The sequence below is a fragment of the Lagenorhynchus albirostris genome, chromosome 21 (assembly GCF_949774975.1).
Source record: "Lagenorhynchus albirostris chromosome 21, mLagAlb1.1, whole genome shotgun sequence".
NCBI lineage: Eukaryota > Metazoa > Chordata > Mammalia > Artiodactyla > Delphinidae > Lagenorhynchus > Lagenorhynchus albirostris.
In genome coordinates, this window is record NC_083115.1 from 26,390,381 (window position 1) to 26,404,890 (window position 14,510).

The 14,510-nt window shown below is 39.0% G+C and overlaps 1 protein-coding gene across 1 annotated transcript in view; it reads right to left on the reverse strand.

The window, feature by feature from the left end:
• Positions 1–14,510, reverse strand: part of CSMD1 (CUB and Sushi multiple domains 1) — a 1,400,820-nt gene that overhangs the window by 855,806 nt on the left and 530,504 nt on the right. Inside the window, exon 4 of the mRNA XM_060136411.1 lies at positions 9,449–9,643. Coding sequence (XP_059992394.1) covers positions 9,449–9,643 — 195 coding nt within the window. The remainder of the gene's footprint in view (positions 1–9,448; positions 9,644–14,510) is intronic.

The window sequence follows — 14,510 nt, forward strand, 5'->3', positions numbered from 1 at the left end:
TGCCCAAGGAGCAGGTGGAGAAACGGGAGGATGCTAGAGACCACCAACTTCCATCTCCCCCGGAGAAAACCAAGGCACACGCTTCATCCTCAGAAGCAGGACATTCCCAGACAAGCCGTGTTCTCTCTGCCCCTTCCCAGATTCCTCAGGGCTCAAGCACCAATCCCTCGAGAAGAAAATGTTTGTCTGTCTAATCCAACTTCAAATATTTGTTCCCCAATGAAAATGTAAGTTCCTTCTTTAAAGGAACCTATTTTTTTATTCTCATAAATTAAAAGGGAAAGAGCCGGGCACTGCAGTGCCCAATGGCATAAGACACCAGGCCCAGATTCCAACTCTCCCATTCACTACTGTGTGACCTCAGAAAAGTCACCTCACGTCTCTGTGCCCGAGTCTCTCTGACTGAAAAGCAGGATCAACGATAATACAAAACTTGCGGGGTTATTGTGAAAGTTAAACACAAGAATATTTGTAAAGCATGTAAATGATGTCTGACATTTGGTCATTGCTACAGGTTTAACTGTTATTATCACCGCACCTTTTTCTTAAAAATCTACAATTTGAGTGACCAAGCTGAAATGTCTGTCATTAGATAACAGATGCTCCTCCATGTGTTCCTTATTAAAAATACATTGAGTTTGATTGATTGATCCCTTAAGAAAAAGGTTGATTGATTAGTCCCTTAAGGAAAAGGAATCTAGAAATAATCTCCAGCTGACTATTGCCAAATCTACATTTTCGATACTGTCATGCTATTTATATGCATATGTGTATCTACACGCACGCTGTGTACGTGGCTTTTGTTTCCTTATTGCAGCCCAAGTAGTGACACATAAAACACAATGACCTGTCCTGACACGGACTCACCCTTTAGTAGGCACTTAACTGGCTCTTTGTCTGAGTCTCTATTCAGTTTCTCTTCTTAAATCAGCCTGGTAGTTGTTGTTTTTTTTTTTTTCCCCCAAAGAATTTCAGTAATGCAGAAAAGCCATTTGTTTAAGAGCTACTAGCACTGAGATCCTATAATCTATTTGTCTCCAATCACTTAAATCTGAATTTGCTTTCAAAACTGGAGTGGGGAGAAGATAGAAACAGTAATTATAACAGCTAATACACATAGAACTTCACTGTGTCGAGTTCTCTGTTAAGGATTTTATCTGGATTATCTCATTTAATCTTTACAACAGACCTGTGAAATAGGTCCTATTACACAGGTAGGAAAATTGACGACAGAGAGAGAAAATAACACTGCACAGCCCATAAACATCATGCTAGATCACCTGTGCTTTATTCACCTTCTTTATGTGTTAAAGACTTTGCAGGATGTTTTGCATATGTCATTTCACTTAATCCTCATACTAACACTGAGAATATCAATCTTTTCAAAACATTTGCTTTTCTATTGACGATACTGTGTAGAAATTGGGTGTGTGGTCACCACTCATTTCACCAACCTGTGTAGAAATTAGGTTGCTGTACGAACATCTCACCGTAGTATATGTAGTAGTTTATAGATGGAAAATAAGTGTGAGAGAGGAATCCAATGTACTTACAGTAGCATAGACCATAACTGCTAGGTCCCAGAATTGAACCTAGTTTATTTTCTCCCTAGAATCACTCTTATTTTTATTCTTTTATACATCTGGATCCATACACGCACAAAGCTATTTCCAATTCTTTGCCAACTCCACTATAGCTAATTAGCCTCTTCTTCAAAGTTTCCCATAATCTTCGTTCATTAGATCCCAATATCATCTCTTCCCAAAGTAAGATAGTATCTGAAACGAGATTCCTTTTGAGAAATCTTTTTGGATTACTGGAGAGCTAGGCTCACCGTGATCTTCTGCTTAAAAGTAAGAGTAAAACTAGGCTTCTCCTTTCCAATACTATTCAGCTCAAATCTGTTTCAGCAATTGCCGAGAAGTTAAAGGGGAGAATTCCAATCAGAGAATGGCATACATGTGTGTATTTCAGACCCATTTTCTTATGAGTCCTTATCATAAAACTACAACTGTATACTGAACCCTACGTCATAAGTGAAAGTGACATGTACTCACAGCACCAGAACTCTGCATACATTAACGATTGTCGTGGATAGAAAAAAAGAAAACTAAAATTCTTCTGCTTGCTAAGTCTGAGCTGTCTGAAACAGTAGATACTAGCATACATAGCTAATGAGAACATGCGGCTAGTTCACCTTGAGAAATGATTTAACTGTGAAATACGCGTCAGGTTTTAAAGACTCGGGGAAAAGTGCAAACTACTTCATTAATATTAATAATACTGATTATGTGTAGAAATGGCCATCTTTGGACTATGCTGGGTTAAGAAAATGCATTCTTAAAATTAAATGCACCTGTTTCTTTTTACTTTATCGATGTAGTTATTAGGAAATTTTAATTACATAATTGGCTCCCACTTGTGGGTTGCGTTATATTTCTAGCGAACGGCACTGATCTAAATACTGAGGACCTGGGAGTTTTTCTTGGTTAGGCGTGTGGCAGCTGGGCAGCCCCGAGCCCCTGCCTGAATGACGACGGTCACTGCCCCCCACCAGCTCCATCACACAGAAGAAGGATGCTCTGGGCTGCAACCTAGCTAATTCCGAACGTCTTTGGCTTTTCCCCATGCTGTATGTTATCCTTCTACTCCAAAAGATTATGAATATAGTATCTTCCCTCAAATAATGTTTCACTTGTGGATGCTTTTTTAAAGACCTGTTTTTTTTTTTTTTCTCTCTCTCTTTTTTGACATATGCCTGGAAAACTTATTACTTTTCTAGTTTGGAGTATTTCTTTTCAAGCAGAAGCCAATAATATGCTTAAAATAATGAAACGATGCTTTAACAATTCTGGGAGGAAATGGTTTCCATGTATAATTTGATACTCAGCTAGACTGTCCATCAGTACGGATGCAGACAGGGACTATTTGCAGGCATGCTAAAGCTCAAAGGGTTTTCCTCCAAAGCAACCTTTCTCAGGAAACTGTCTGAGATGAAACAAAGAGAAAAGAAGACAGGATTTACAAAATAGTGAACAGGTTGAGTGGAACAGGGAAGAAGTGTCAGAAACACTGCCTTATAACAGACCTACAAGCCAGTGCTGGACCCTCTGAGGGAACAGGGAGAGGGAAGTGATGGATTTGGGAAAATGAGAGCAGAAGGGGTACAGACAAGGGGACAAAGGTACAATATGCTGAGAGTGGTGATGACCGAGACTTCAGGAACTGCAGAAGACGAGTGTATGCAAAATACGATGCAATCTGGTTTACGTTAGAGAAATGTCAGTGACCTTCAGGAAGAAGAACAGAGTTCATTCCCAGCAATAATTCAAATAAGTGTAAAGTAGAAGATATCTGGATTACTGGAATGAAACATAAGTTTTATAAATCAACAAAGGGAAAAAAATAATTCAAAAATTTAGGACAAATAGAAGGCAGTCACGGCAACAGGCCAGCCATTTACCAAATCTGCTTTTTCTTCTGCCTTTTCGTTCGAGCTTTCCTTGCAGTTAAGGACGCCCACACGACTGAGTCTAACCAGAGCGATATACGTGTGGGAGGCCTGCCCATGACAACCCCAGGCTCTTTCCTCCCTCTGCCAATGGATGGAGACAAAGCTGCCAACCCTGACTGAAAGCCAGACACAAAAGTCCCCAAATCACCGCTCAATCAAAACCAACCCCAGTCAGAAATACTCATTTGGGGTTTAACACGCAGAGCAGACAATAGTAACACTGGAGCCTGCTAATGTTACATTAACTAAACAAGCAGAACGAGAAAGTCTTGGTCCAAATGTGGGGGAAAAAAGTAACTGTGGCATTATTATGAATAATTAGGCTAAGAAAGAACTCATCTGATCTGAACTCTCTTGGAGTGGCACAGGGATGATGACGTTGGAACAGTATGTACACAGTTGTAATAACACGAATGTTGTTTATTGCTATCCAGCCTTCAGACAAATTAAGAAGGACTTAATTACGAGCATAGAATAAAACGTACATGTTCACAACTTTGATACTGCAAAAGTGCTATTACAGCTGAGAGAACATAGAGGAAGGAAAGTATTAGAACATTTACTGGAAAGAGCAGAGGCAGTGATAGTCACACCTTATACAGTGGACAGGCGAAAGATGCTGTCAAAAATGAAAGAAATAAGGTATGAACGGTCAAGTGCGTTATTCAGATTTATAATGTTTAGAAATCTAAATTAAATTGGAAGAAACAAGACATGGTGAATGGAGTGATAAAATTACAGTAACACTCATTGCAAGATGTCAATTTAAAAAGTTTTAACTTGATAAAGCAAGAAAGAACAGTATAAGCATATATAAGATAATAATGACAAAAATGGTTAAATTTTATTGAAATGTCTACAGCCTAAGAGTATGGATGCTTCAACAGGATGTTCCTTTTCACTATAATCCCTTCAGTATTATTAAATTTTTAAATTATGTACAAATGCTACTTAATCAAATTTAGTAAGAGTAGAATGATAAAATCAGAAGGACAGCTGTCTTGCTACAAAGTTCAAGTCATAAACCAACATATGTCAACACAATTGAAGCTTTAGTTCCTTACCTTCAAAACAAGACTACTATTACTTTCCCTGCATACATCTCGAGGTGATTTGAGGTATACACAGGATCATACATTCATGGGTTTCAGCATATTTACAAACTGACATTGCATACATATGATTTTTAGATGCCGTTCTAGGGTAGTTCATATGAGTCGTGCACATAATGTTAATACAGGCTAATCTATGAAGCATAGAATATACAAAAATAAGTTATTTAGGACAGCCTGTGAATGGGAATGTCCAGAGCTATGACTTTAGGGATCTCAGCTCTGCAGTAGCTGCTAAGAATTATTTTCTGAAGCATACTTGGCAAATACAAAGTGCTCCATCATTGAAAGAATTAAGGCATATCAGAAGGTAATGTTTGGGGAAGGGGGAGCAGGCATCTCTGGCTGAGAAGACTAGTGTTTGCTTAGAGCTGGCTTATTTCAGGTGGCATATGCCTGATGCAACCATCCTATCATCTTTCCAGAGCGTAAAGGAGCCTAGCCTTTTCCAGGACCAGAGATATAGCTCATGTCCCCAAACGTATATACATTTCCTATGTGATTATACCCATGGAATAAGACAGTTGACGAAAGATCACACTAATGCTTTCAAAAACGAGATCCAGGATTGGAGAGCTGCAGTGGACGGAAATGCTCACCGAAGGGACCAAAGGGAGATGGTTTCAGAACAACTTCCCCACCTAATGGTGGACTAATGTGAGGACAGGACCACTTCTCCCTGGGGATTTCTCCACATCAGACAACAGGTTTCTTACGAAGGAGCATTTTCCAAATGCAGCTCCTGACCTACTTCCTTTCTGCCTTCTCGACAATCTTATCACAAATCTGGAGACAAGGACCCACCGTGTGCATTTTCCACTCAAGGAGAATACCTTCTCTTTTGGATTTCATATGCTACGGCTCTCTATTATCCTGGAGCTCAAAGTCATTTATGATCATTCCTGGACCGTGACATTATAGTCTTTGTGATTTAGTAATAGAATAGGGGAAACATAAATTAAGAAGGCATTTAAATTCTGAGTTGGGAGCATACGTCATTAAGTAGATCTAGTTTTTTTTTTTCTTTTTCTTTTCCCCTTTTTATGTTTCTCCTCTAAATACACACCACACTTGCAAATACAGAAACAGTACATCTTTGTAAAGATCAGAAGGGACAATAGGAACGATGTGCAATAATGAAGGGAGATGAAGGAAGATACAGACATTTAGGTGAAAACTCAAGGATTAATGAGGAAGACAAAAACACACCTCCAGAAGGAGACAATCTGAACTCTCATCCTTGGAAGAAGTCGGTTTGATGCTGGTCTCCTGTTTAAGGGAATCAGCTTTAAGTAAATCTGGCTGACCTCCCACTTCATTATGCACTGACTTTATTAAATATATGGCTATATTCTTTTTCTTTAAAATGATACATGTAAGTGTCATTGTTCAGGTTAAATACTGCCACTTGGAGTTACAATGTAAAATTGTCAACACCATTGCAAGGTCATTGCAAAGAGGTTCAGTGGTGTTACTGTTAGCAGCACTTTAAGATGACTCCTCAAGCAATTCCTGGAACAAAATAACTAGGATGCTGGGGAAGCAGAAAATATACTCATTTCATTTTTTAAAATTATCTAAGTCCATATCGCTGAAATTAATTTATCTTCTCTAGATATGCCACATCTACACATTTATAAGAATTCGATTATCGACTTTTTTCTTTATGATCCAGTTATCCAAAATCAATGACAAACTGTGTTGTATCTTTCAAATCTGTTACATAAAAGAATTATATCAAATTTAATGCCCTTTGAAATGTTACTATCCCAAGCACTGAAATAAGCATAAATTTAATAATCTACAATATAGAAGAAAAGATAAATATTATGATAAAAGCATCTTGATACGATTTAATGAATTGGTGACAACATAGGAAAGATTATGAGCTGACTGTTACATCAACTTTGACTTTGTAAGTTTTATAATTGTGAAATTTGTAAAGACCCTTCAATTCAGAAGAAAATGCTTGGGGAGGTATGAGCAAAACAGAAACTGGCGTAGTTACTGTTAATATTTATTTTTGCATTTTCCAGTTTATAATAACTCCTCATTTGATGCCCAGCATATTTCCACTCCTCTATTAAATGTTTGAATGGGGGATTAGGTACAGCATTAGGGGTAAATAGCTATGGATTCGGATAATTTTGAGGTAGAAGCAAGGACATAGTCACACAGTTTTTATGACTGTAAATTATGTCCTGAGGGGTTACAAACTAGTTGAGAAAACGCTGAAGACATAAGGTTAAAATATAAAATAGCAACAAAATAAATGCTCAAGACAAAAGGACTTGGGTTTTCTTAAAGAATTTAAAAAGGGGTTGCAATGGTTTAAAAAAAAGGTGACTAAAATTTGGCCTTGAGTGTGAACTTGACAACTAAGTAAGATTTATGGCTTTAACGGAGATGAAAGGGAAAACTTCATAACAGGAAAAAATGAGTGACAGTTTGGATTTAGGCATGGAGTGGTGAGCTGGTTAAGGAACTCTTTGGGAAGAAACCCTGCTTTGTAGAGTTTGCTGATTTCTGGTGTCAATACTCCCACCGTGGAGGGGATGCCAAGCTAACAGCTTGGTGTGAGGAACACAGCACTTGGGGGAGACGCACACAGCTGGCTTTTGGGAAGTCAGCTCAAGCAAAGCATCGCGTGGAGACAAAAGGATAACATCTGTGTCTGGGAACACTAACGGATGAAAGGGGACAAGTCAGTTCAGACGAGGTGATGGAGCACGGGGGCAGCGTTTTCAAGGGTTTGCACTTAATTCTCGTTGAGTCACTGACGTGGTCTGGCTGAGAGAGCACAGGTGATGATGAAGACGTGTGTGTTGGGAGCGGGACTAAGGAGGAGAGTGTCGGATGAAGGCTGAGATTCTGGTTGTGGCGCTCATTTCACCAACCTGAAGCTGGTCTGGGTGAGAAGAAAACACAACTGGAACGGGACAGCTGGCGTGGGAAAGGGGAGACGTGAAAGACAGTCTGACAGAATAAAAGGGGCAAGCAGGGCAAAGTGGAGAGAGTGACTGCAACGTTTCCACGGAGTGAATATCAGATACACAGTGGTAGAAAGAGGGAAAAGGGAATATATTTAGGATATCCAAGTGACAGCATCCTTAAACAGTATCACTTAGTTGAGGGGATCAGTGAAAAGACAAGGGAAGGGACACAGAAATCTGGATTTTGAGGACACCACTGTTTTGACAATAGAAGATGTAAAATAATTAATAGCACTAAGGAAAAAAAGAAGAGAGATACAATAGACCTGCGGAACATGCAAGAAAATGAGCATTTCAGGAGGAGTAATGGATGCGTGTGGTAGAAAACATCCACAGCAGGAATTTCTCTAGGACACAGGGATGATTTGAAGACGGTGGATCTGACCTCTGGTAATTACCAGCTGGAATACCTTGAACAAGTTATGTTTCCCATCTAACCCTCAGATGCCTCACGTGTAAAATACTTCTTTAATAAAATACCTACTGTGAAGATGACACATGAAAAAGTAATGCCTGCTCATAACAAGCAATCGCTATGTACTAGTTACCAGCTGTAGTATTAATGGCAGTAGTAGTAACAGTACTAATACTAGTTGTAGTAATAGTAGTAGCAGCAGCAGCAGCAGCAATACGCCATAACTAAGATAAGGAGCGTTGGGAAGATCTCATGCGACTGCAACGCGTAACAGAGATGACAAAAAAAATAGAAAAGTATTCATTAAAATAGCATAGACGAAAATATAAACAGACTGATGAAAAAAACACATTTTGATATGAGGACTTAAGCTAAGGCTGTGGATTTGCCTGGTTACATACATGAATAAAAAGTTGGACATGGGTTCTTGTAATAAACTATAATGGAAAATAATTGAAAAAAGAATATAGATACATCCATATATATAGGTATAACCAAATCACTTTGCTGTATACCTGAAACTAACACAATATTGTAAATCAACCAGACTTCAATAAAAAAAATTCAGACATGGGTTTGTGTCTTAACTCATCATATGCTATCTTTTGGAACCTTTTGAAAATTAAAATTGTGCTTCTTTACCTGTTAAATGAGTGTGAGTATTTATGATCTCAGTGGGGTTTTGTGAGAATTCAGCAATACGATTCAGGTAAAGCACTTAGCACATTTTCTGAATTACATTAAGACCTCAATAAATGTAAGCTACACTTTTCCATTTGAAACCATAAAGTGAGTTTTTTCTTAGGAAAATCAAAACCTAAGAGTCAAAGCATGCCCTTTCCTAAAGTTACTGGATCAGGAAAATAATGTCACAGAAAAGACTAAAAATCACAAGGCTTCCAGAAAACTGATTCTAATCTTGCAACAAATCATAATGAGGAACACTTGCACTGGTGCAATCCTTTATGGTCTATCTCTAAAGCCCGAGAGTGTTGCAAGAGTCTTCCAATGGTATAATTTAATTATCAAGGGGTATCTGCCGTTTTTAAAGAGAAAAAGGTAAAAAAGGAAACTTCAAAGCAAGGAGGCCATAAATGTGTGCATTAAATCTTAGAATGCTATGACAGTAAGTGATAAAAATATGTAGAAGTCCACAAGGTTTGAGAAACAGGATGAAGAAAAATTTGGATGTTTAAGGAACATACCTAAATTTGTTATTGACCTCACAGGGTGCAGTCATGGTTTCTTAGGTTACGTACAATATGGCTTTAGGGAACAGAATGAGCTGACATGGGAAGACCCAGCGTGATGTGTCTTGCTTTCGTTAAGTGGAAACTTTTCCAATGTCAATTCCAAAGCCATTTGCTGAGTCCAGGTGTCAGCTCATCCCACACCCTCCCTGTACAGCACCTACCTCTGCAAAACGGGGCTGGAAAGTCCCATGATGCTCCATTCCCAGGGCTGACGATGCAAGTCAGGATGGCGTGACCTTCCAAGATGTAGCCAGAGAGGCAGCTATACCGGATCTTGTCTCCTATGTTGAATCTTGTTCCGTGGAGAACTCCTTTCAGTATTTCTCCAGGATTTCCACATGTGTGGCTGGGTAAAACTATTGGGAGAAAAAAAGAGGAGAAAGAAATACAAGTTAAAGGAAGATTTTCGACTGAGATCAATTTATATCACAAGAACTACTAAAGTTAGCAAATCTAGGACAAAAATTATCTTAATTTTGTCGAAAAATTAAACAGAGAAATGGATTTGTGTTTTGTAAAATCTGTAATTTAGTACTTCTGTAAAGAAATATTTAAAAAGTATAAGTAAGTGGATTTTGTTAAGAGGGGAAGATACAGTTCTGCTTAGATTCAGTGTTCTGAAGGACATCTAGATTATTTTTTTAATTATGAGATTCTACAGTCCCACATAGTTAGAAATCAGATAATACAGCAGAATATAGATATCTGAAAAAATAACAGAAATACAGCATGAATGAATATCCATGCCATATTTTCCCTTATTCCTCCAGCACTGCCTGATACACACCAGTAATAAGTGTTCAATCAATGTTTGATAGATAAACAACTGAATTAAATAATAAAGCTGTCATTTGCTAATCTATCAGACTTTTACAAAAACTCTACCACTATTATATTCCAAGCCATCTGTAAGGATATATGCATTTGGAGTGTCTGATTCACAACAAAGTTTTTTTTATTTATTTTTTTGCGGTACGCGGGCCTCTCACTGTTGTGGCCCCTCCCGTTGCGGAGCACAGGCTCCGGATGCGCAGGCTCAGCGGCCGTGGCTCACGGGCCCAGCCGCTCCGCGGCATGTGGGATCCTCCTGGACCGGGGCACGAACCCGCGTGCCCTGCATCGGGAGGCGGACTCCCAACCACTGCACCACCAGGGAAGCCCCACAACAAAGTTTTAAGTATCAGTTTTGACAAGGCAAGTACTGTCTCACTTGCATTTCAGTGAGACAGCCTTGATTCTGGTCTTCCTTGGCCTCCTCACTTTTCATATTGACAGGCTTCTCTGTCTAATTCAACTGCCTTGAAACCTAATGGACACGATGCCGTTTCACACGCATAGAACGTACTTTTGAACGTAATTGAGGCACCATTAAGTTGAATAGACGAAGTTGATGACTGTCGGCTACTGTCTCCATATTTCTGGTTTAAATTTAGCATATCATCAGTAAGTTAGCTGCTGTTATGTAGAATTCAAATACACCAAGGATCCTACCATTTAAAAAAGAAATGATTTTCCAAAAAAAAGTATTTCCAAATGAACAAAATTATTCTATTTCTGTATCCAATTTTTTGCATTGGTATAGGGGTACATTTTGTTATATATGTGTAATAGAGAGAGCACTTTTTCTTTTTTTCTTTGTTTGTAAACAGAGAGATAAATAGACATTTCCCAGTGAACAGGGAGGGAATTTCAGTGATTTCCAAGATTAATTTTATTTTCGTATTAAATACATATGAACTAAACTATATAGAAACACTTAGAAAACAAATACTACAATTTAGATGTTTAATATTACTGACATGTTTATGAAATCACTATACAGTCACAGCTTGCTCAGTTCTAGTTTTTAGAAAATAATTTCTGAAAAGTCTACAAAAACCTGTTTGATAACATAATAGAAAATAATTCAGTATAATCTATAATCATCTATGGGTCTTTTATAAAAAAGAAATTCTGTTTTTCATTCCACATTCACTATCCCTAAGGCAATACATCTGTTTTTAAAATGTTGTTTAAAAACATGTTTAACTGTCTGGAATTTAACTGTCTATGATTTCCTAAGGTAGAAAACTTTCAATTCTATCTTGGAGAATCACTTTATTTTATGACCCGGGATGCCCAACAGCTAGCCTGAGCTAGGGACCTTATAATCAGAGACAGACGTGAGACATGCGCTGAATTTCTATCATCAACAGAGAGAGAAAAACAGATGGGGTTGGGGGGGAATATGTGAATATGAATGCTTTTGGTGTTTTTCTTCCTTGTCCAGAATGAAAATTTTGATTTCAACCAACCTTATAATTTAGGAAAATAATGTTAATGTGAACAATGTCAGCAAGAGAATAGAAGTAACTGAGGATGATTTAAAACATTTACTTCTAGCTGCAAACAAACACGAAAATGCAAACACGCACATAATATTACAAAGGCATCAGCCATTTCATTAAGACATTATCAAAATATCTTTCTTTTTTTCGGTATGCGGGCCTCTCACTGTTGTGGCCTCTCCCGTTGCAGAGAACAGGCTCCGGACGCGCAGGCTCAGCGGCCATGGCTCATGGGCCCAGCCGCTCCGCGTCACGTGGGATCTTCCCGGACCGGGGCACGAACCCGTGTCCCCTGCATCGGCAGGCGGACTCTCAACCACTGCGCCACCAGGGAAGCCCTCAAAATATCTTAAATTGCGAAAAATGGACAAAAATGATTATAGGTCTACACAAAGATTTATGACTCAGACACACAAAAACAATGCCAAGACATGAAAATCCAGTGGCTGGACAAGACTAATTTAAAATAAACTCAACCCCACTGTCACTTCTGCCATTTTTATTTGAACCAACTTTTCAACCAGTTTCCCCGAAGATGGTGACGGTCTCTTGGTGTCTCCCAGAGCAACGAGGACACATTAAGTATTTAGTAAATACTTACTGAATTGACTTGGACTCTACATTTAGTTTGCTTTAATCATTCCTTGAAGTAATGTGCACTCTTCCTCATAGATGCTTCAAGAAATTCCTATTAGGGTGATGGGAATCAGGCACCCAGTGCAGACACTTGTGGGTGTGAAAGAATGTTGAAAGGAGCTCTGGGCACACTGCTTTCCTCTCACGGCAGGTTTCCACCCATCAGACCCCACGAAGCCAAGTTTGTACACCCAGGACTTGAAACCTAGGCTGTCATTCCAATTAGGCTCACTGAAAATCCCTCTGTAACACTTCTGCTTTGGCAAGCACAAATGGTCACAATTCAATGACTTAATTAGGCTATCACATCAAACCTTTGACCCAACTGTTTCAGTCATTCAATGGATACCATGTCAAATCCCTTTCCAGAAGAAAAGTGGAAACATGATACTAAAATAAAATATGTCACTAATATTCATCAGGAAATGGGACAAAAGGCTGGCGGACAGAAGTCTGAAATTCATCAGAGGAAGGGCAGCATTTTTAACAGGATGTACACAATTAATGAAATTTCATTAGGCCAGTGCATTTGGAAACTGGTTCCCCGGAAGGTGAATGTCAGACTACTTGTTTACACTTGGCCTTTCCAGGAGTTTCACTGCAGCTTAAGGAAATAAAACCTCAAACACCCACCTGACATACACCCCTGGAAATAAAACCAACGGATGCGTGATGTGTTTGTCCACAGACTGCCCTCCGCTCCCTCCTGAAACCTTTGGGAAGGATTAGAACAATCCACAGTACTCATCTTCCGGAATGCTTTGAAAGCTAGATTTTCAAATCTTGAAACCTGACATTTATTCTCTGTCCTGACTCTCTGAATCGTGGCCGTTTGGTGGGACAAGAAGATGCAGAGACAGCAGTTACGTGACAAGAGCAAGGAGGATTTCTTAGGGGCGGGGGAGAAATTTAATGCCATCCACTTCCAAAGTCTCTTTCTCCACGTGAAGAACAACATTTCGGGAGATATGCTGTGTAGAAGCCTGAAAAGTTACAGGATCTGGATGAGAAGAACTCAAAGAGGAAGTGTTTTAAGTATAAGGAGTTTTAAGTATACTCCAAGGTGGGAAGTGGTAAGGTTTGGCCAAAATAAAACAGAAAGATTGGGCTTCCCTGGTGGCGCAGTGGTTGAGAGTCCGCCTCAACCCTTTTTTTAATTTATTTTTTATTTTTTTGTTTTTTATTTTATTTTTAATTCCCCTTGTCAAGACATAGAGACTGAAATTTAAGTAATGTGTCCAACATTATACGGTCTGTTTCTGGAGGAGAAACACAAGTCTGTCTGATCCTGATCCACATAACCCACTGTGCCGGGTACTTTTTTGTAGCCACTTGTCACTCCTGTTTCCTTCATTTAAAAATGATCTTTCTCTTGTTTGTTTGTTTTTTGCGGTACGCGGGCCTCTCACTGTTGTGGCCTCTCCCATTGCGGAGCACAGGCTCCGGACGCGCAGGCTCAGCGGCCATGGCTCACGGGCCCAGCCGCTCCGCGGCACGTGGGATCTTCCCGGACCGGGGCACGAACCCGTGTCCCCTGCACCGGCAGGCGGACTCTCAACCACTGCACCGGGGAAGCCCAGATATACAATTTTTTATGACCATCTTTCTTCTTCTCAAAAGTGAACTTTACACTCAATAAATGGATGTTCAGTTGATTACAAGTTGTTCAATATTTATATAATGATGACTTAAGAGTATTTCTAAAAATTGAAAAGGACATTGAAACAAACATGACCACAAGCCCTGGTAGATATCAAATTAATGAGAGCAAAGAAGCCAGCAACCACTCAGAAACTGATCGAAATGACCTGTGCCCCATGCTAAATAATGCTTCTGTTTACTCTCTAATTCATGATATCCATATAACAAGGACAGTAAGACCCATTCGAAAGGTTAAATGTTACATTAAATACCACTAGGGATGGTTAACAAAATTGAATTAAATTGATTCTAGAAAACAATTCTAAACTCTTTCTGAGTCACAGTTCATTTATTAATTCAAATTTTTAAAAATCTCACTATAACACTTCTTCTATGGGCTAAGTTAGAGTATCAGGTATTGGATTTACCTTCCTGCTTTAATGAAGTTTAAAAAAAATCAAAATTTATTTTTTTTTAAATGGCTCTCAAAGCATTGGACATCAGTCAGTGTTGGAACACGACCCTTGAGAGATGGGAATTAAATGAGAATCCCTAAAATTTCTCCAGCTTATTTCTTGGAGAGAGTTAGGGACCAAAGGTGTAGGGAGTAGAAACCCAG